Source organism: Ceratina calcarata, unplaced genomic scaffold (assembly GCF_001652005.2).
Source record: "Ceratina calcarata isolate Rehan_Ccalc_2016 unplaced genomic scaffold, ASM165200v1 scaffold400.2, whole genome shotgun sequence".
NCBI classification, from domain to species: domain Eukaryota; kingdom Metazoa; phylum Arthropoda; class Insecta; order Hymenoptera; family Apidae; genus Ceratina; species Ceratina calcarata.
The window spans coordinates 77,903-83,810 of record NW_017163423.1 but is presented as its reverse complement, the minus strand read 5'-3'; the positions used below and the strand labels follow the sequence as shown (position 1 = coordinate 83,810).

The 5,908-nt window shown below is 35.5% G+C and overlaps 1 protein-coding gene across 1 annotated transcript; it reads right to left on the bottom strand.

Annotated features, from left to right (window-relative positions):
• Positions 1 to 650: 650 nt before the first annotated feature.
• Positions 651 to 1,682, bottom strand: LOC108626463 (flexible cuticle protein 12-like). The gene is made up of 2 exons (XM_018027132.2): positions 1,606 to 1,682; positions 651 to 1,020 (listed from the first exon to the last, which is right to left on the bottom strand). The coding sequence occupies exons 1-2, from the start codon at positions 1,612 to 1,614 to the stop codon at positions 700 to 702; spliced, it is 330 nt and encodes a 109-aa protein (XP_017882621.1). The 5' UTR covers positions 1,615 to 1,682; the 3' UTR covers positions 651 to 699.
• Positions 1,683 to 5,908: the final 4,226 nt, after the last annotated feature.

Here is a 5,908-nt window from a genome sequence, read left to right as displayed (position 1 = left end):
TTCAATTTTCTTTATAAGTTTATTTTATGTTGGGTGCGAATATATTTTATTGAAAAAGTTCCATGGTAAAAAATGATATTGAACGACAACACAATTCTGTTGTGCTTATTAATAAGCTTAGTTAAGTTATATACAGTTGTCAAATACATGTACTAGAGATCATGTAACTTCAATTTTCTTATGTATAATTCTAAACTATTAAGTATTTAGAATTGTCTGTACAAGTATCACTGATTGTTGTATGTAGCGAATTTTTGTTTAGATTCACAATCAATTACAATGAACTTAATTTGATTTTTAACACACTGTTAACGAAAAGTACGAGTTGTTATCATACTTTTTTCAATTCAAATTCGCGTCATCTATCTATATTTCTTTATTGAAAATCTTTTATTGATTTCGTTGAATAAAATTTTTCTTGTACATTTTTTCAACGTCATATTTTCCAAAAATTTATGGGAGATTCGACCCATTTCACAGTATACATCAGCAATGTTATAAAAATTTAGTGCTTTATGACAATAAATATAATTCAGCGAAGAGTTAATAAAAGTAGACTGATTATGAGCTGCCGCTGTGATTCTCACATCAGCTCGTTAATTCAAGTGGGATGGTAAGGTAAGGAGAGCAGAACGAACGTACGAAATATATTGTTCTTAAAAGTGAGACATTTATTTAAAGCTAACAAGTGTGTACAATTTAGTGGGGGAGGTGTTCGCCCTGTGGTTGGTAACCATTCTCATCAGCGATATAGTTGACGGTGAATTTAACGTTGGTTTCAGGGTCAACGTAAGAGTAAGTGCCACGGACAACAAGATGCTCGTTCTCGGTTCCTTGATTAATCAGTTCGGCGCTTTCCTGATGGGACTGGCCGTTGGAAAGCTCGTAGCCATACTGGTACCCATCCACGCCTATGTTGTCAAGGGGTGTCTCTTTGACTAACAACACGTTGTCGTGTGGAACTTTATTTTGAGGTGGAGCGGCATAGGCAACGGCGGCAACGAAAGCCAAAGCGACGATCTGTAATATATTAGAAAATTGTATTAATATGAATGATACTTGAACGAAGTCGTGTAATTAAATGTAAATCATGAATGAATTGTCGATGATGAATAAAATGCCTGCTATATCGCTAATGTAAAAGCTGTAATTATATATTTGAAGAAGTTCGTATGATCATTCCCCACTGCACTCGAATAATCTTATTCTATACGATTTTAATTGTTTTATTAAATAATAATGTGAAATTTTTTTAAAATTAATATTAAGAAAATAATAAATATTTAGTAGTGTTTCAGATATATCTACAGCATAAAATAGTTTAAATAGTCACTGTCTTTCGGTTATGGGAACACCGGAACTCTGCAGTCAATGATTTTATATAAATATCGTACTTCCATCTCTAGTTATTAATAATATAGCAATAATTGCATGATGCTAGTTGCGAGAATTGTAAATTTCAACAATTTCTATAGTTTTGAAAATTCACTAATATAGGAAAATTTTTAATTCGTATTATAAGTAAAAGAGGTTCTATAATGAATCACGATGCACACTTGATATCCTTAGGAAGAAATGTCGTTAGTAAACAAAGAAGGCACGCACCAGCTTCATGATTGTTTAAATTGGATTGAAACTTTCTCGGAGCGTCGAGGATGAGACAGGTGTTGACCTGAGATGAGCTAGATCACTTTACTGATTCGATGGTGATCCACGGGACCATTATATACTCGGATTTCCAAATGAATTTTGCCCCCTCCATGGGCACTGGCTACCCAAAATTCTTCGGCGAAGATGTCGAAATCCCCCGTATGGCATTGGCTGGCTCTCAGTGGTAGAACGATAACCGACAAAGGATGAGGCGGTGAATGTCAGCCAAGAATTCAAGGAAGAGTCGCCACGAGCGAAAATCGCATGCGGTTTCACCGTAGTCTCGCGTGGATCTTCGTTCGGCTTACCAAACTTGGATGGAACAATGGACGAGATCAGAAAATCCACAAGAATGATATATGGGGTTTAAGCTTCACCTCGCAGGAGTTGACGCGGAGTAACGAACATAATCATGTCATGAGGAAGAACATGAATTTGAACATGACGTAAGATGAAAAATTTACGAGTTCAGCAATGGTGAGATGCAGACGTGAAATTCTGATTCGAAGAAATAAGAACATTAAAAAATTTCCCTAATTAAGCAAGGATTAATAAGAAAGTAAAGAATTTTACTCAAGTTCGTATCAACGCTTTTATATCCTTAGCATTGAATCTAAGAAAGAATCATATGATCTAATTTAATATAAAATGTGCAATATTTATTTGTAGGATTTTTATGCATTTATAAAAAACATAAATGTGCTGAATTTTAAACAGTGCACTCAGCATGCAAAAGCATATATACACACTATTGGTAGGAAAGTGAATACCATATAACATTTAATTCATGAATGCAAACCATATCTAAATTTCATTTCTCAATTTTCTCTTCTAAATATTGTTTTTTTTATAAAAGTCTACAGTCTATTTTCAGTTTCATTTTGTTTATTTTCTAATTAAGTTTTTGGAAGATATATTTGCATTATTAATATATTGATAATACATATACCTAATTGGAAATCGTAAGAAAGGTGTATTTTTAATGTGTCCTTCTGAATATTCAAATACCTCATCGTACCTTATGCAAATCCAAGATATTTTGTACGATTGTTTTTAGATAAAAAGAATGGCTAGGAATCTGCGACATAATTCATTACAAACTGGATGTGGCTTGTCATTACGACACACCCGTTCTTACTGCTCATCGTCATTTACATTCTTTTTACAAATTGATTGACGATGGAAGTTACAATATACGAAGGTCGCGCAGACGACGACGCGAGCATTCATCTTTTCGAAAGGTGAATCTCGATGTTCGACAAGAAGTCATATTCAATTCGTTATAACATATGCATGTATTTCGATTTCATCGTTGATTTTTTATATTACTAAAGAAATGTTATAACGAACCATTTTTTATGTACGGAAAGTTCAAATTTTAACTGAAGAATATTAATATATGTATGTGGTTCTTAAAATATTATATGTATACGTGTGTATCTTCCCATTTAATCTTATATTTTAATTTTTTTTTTAATATTTCATTCAAATTTCATAGAAAATGTCAATTTTGTAAAAATATTCTCGCCAAATTTTTTGTTGCCTCAGCATCTTTCATTCCACGTGTCGTAATATCATATTATTAATAGTAGACACGATGACGTCTCGCTTTCATGGGCGATGGTCACCAGTTCCTAATTCTTGCAAATGTATTCGGTTTAGTAAATATCAAAAATAAAGATCACTAGGCAAGCGTCACTCGGGTGATAATGATTGCGTTTAGGCAACCTTGTCTTTGCAGGTCTCGGGCCTCTTCCGCGTAGAACGCATCGAAGAGTAGGAACGAGACCATTCTCCATTGTGTCTAACAGAGTCCCAGGACAGGAGGAGGAAATACGAAAAAGGAGCAGACGAAAATACGTGACGAAGTTGGAAAAGAAAGTTTGTGGGTGTTACGTAAGAGACGGAGGCCCCTTATGCTGATGCTCGAAAGAGCATCACCGAAGCATCCGCGCAGAAGAGGAACGAGACGATGGGGAGAAGGAGAGAGACGTGTCCGGGGCGCTGGATGATCTATGTGTCTCCTTTGCGTTACGAATCTTCTTTCTTCGAAATTTATCTTCAAAATTATTTCTTGCAAAGTTTCTCTTATTAGATTAAAGATGTATGACCTGAGACCTTGATAAGATTCAGATTCCTTATTTTACATTTTCTTTCTTTGCGAACGATTTGACAAATTTTAGTAGCCATTTGAATAGTCGATAATCAGAATACTAATTTTTATTTTCATTAATTCGGTAAAAGCAAATAGTTTCAGAGAAATTTCCAAATTGATCAACTTTCTTTTCGTAAGATGTTTCTCCACCTACAAGATACTCGTTGTAAATATAGGTGACACGATATTAGATAACCAGCGTTATAGGCCCGTACATCCGTACACAGGTCGTGACTTTCATCTTTTTACCATAGCTGAAAGAGCGATGATCTTGTATAATCGATTGTGCACGAGGCGGAGGAGGATCCGCTTCCTAAGATTAGGTGATGGAATAATTGAATAGGCCAGTAACGGGTTTAACCGAGCAATGTAAGCGTAAAAGTTAATCATTTCTAATTACCATAGCAAACTCTTCTTTTTGAATTATAATTTATAATAAAAACGACTGTACTGTGCTGAAAAATGTGCTTTTCAATTCGTACCATTCTGAATCCGAACATTAAACTCCCCTTCATATAATAACAACCCTTTGCAAATTGATACATGATTTACTACTGCATGCACTTACAATGCATTTACAAAGTGTGCCATCAGTATTAAAATAAGCCAAGGAGAACCACGGAGAGGTTACACGATTCCTCAATGTTACGCAGCATCTCGAACCTTGATCACCCAGTGACTTTGGACCTTGAAGCAATATAATAGGATTTCTTCTTATTTTTTGAAATTCGATCCTGTAGTTTCAAGGGAAGTAAAAATCACCGATACGGAGAAACCTAAAGAATTGGCTAAAAATTGTAGAAGATTTTTAAATAAAAATTAATCACAATGTAAATTATACTGATTATAACACTTGAAAATCTAGTATACATTATAGGTAATTCAAAGTTCCTGCATGTTAGTATTGATTCCAGGCTACATTCCATCAATGAGGGGATCAATCGTGCCGGAACTAGTCGGAACCATAGTCGAAGTCAATTATTCCGTTAAAGTCTCTCGTGTCATCACTGACTTGAATCCATCACTGATATCGTCCCGAGCAATCTCACGGTTCGTGCAACCGATGTAAAGCGTTCAAACGTAACGCTTATGTAAATAGTTTCAAACGAGCTCGTCCCTGCGATGCTTATCAATATTGAATTATTACGGCCGAGGTCAACTTCCTGTTTCACATTTTTCTACGTATTATAATTGTTCTCATACTGGGAATGAATCATAAAAATTACTAATTGATAACGTCTATTCACATCGTGTTACTGAAATTCAATTAATATGTACGAAATTATCTAAAAACGAAATTGGCTAGTAAAGCACTTATAAATTCCATTTCACCGAATCGAATACACAATCGTTGTTTCGAGAGAGATTCTCAGAAAATTTCACTCTCTCTCGAAAGCCTGAACTGGCGTTAAGATTCATCGTGTTACAAAGAAGTAATTCAGCGATTCTTCAGCATCGAACAACTTATTCTTGTGTAAATTAATTTAAATATAATGCATTAAGAGTCCATCGTGCGTGTCGTTTAATCGAATGTACGGTAATAATTAAACCCTGCAAGTCGAGTGAGTGCAATTAAGAACGGATGGTCTGACCTCCTCGAGCTCGATGGAAACAAAAATTGTAAATTAGGACGAGAGCCCGAGACCGCTTTTCAACGAAGAAGACCCCGGAATTTCGCAAGCTAGACTGCGCCGAGGTCGGGCTTAAAGACCCTCCTGGTTGCGTAATGTTGCGGGCAACCATGATCGCACGGATCGGTTAAAATGCCATCACACTTTCGGCAGATTCATCTGCGCCACCTCGATTGCGTCTGCATCGCACGGTTTCATCGTTACAGCGGGTACGGTACAGAAATGCACGCAGGTGAATCCGGAGGTCCATTAATTCGTTCGGAGTGTAATAACGTGACGAAGAAAAGCAGTGAGAAGGACGTAGAAAGTATTTCTTTACCGTTCTTGCGTAACGAACGTGTAACTTCTATTGATTTAAAAACTAAACTTATCACAAAACTAGATAGAAAACAATACAGAAACTGTAGAACGAAATATATGTTACTTAATTGGTAATAATAATATTTTATACGAAAAGTATGTGACGATTTTT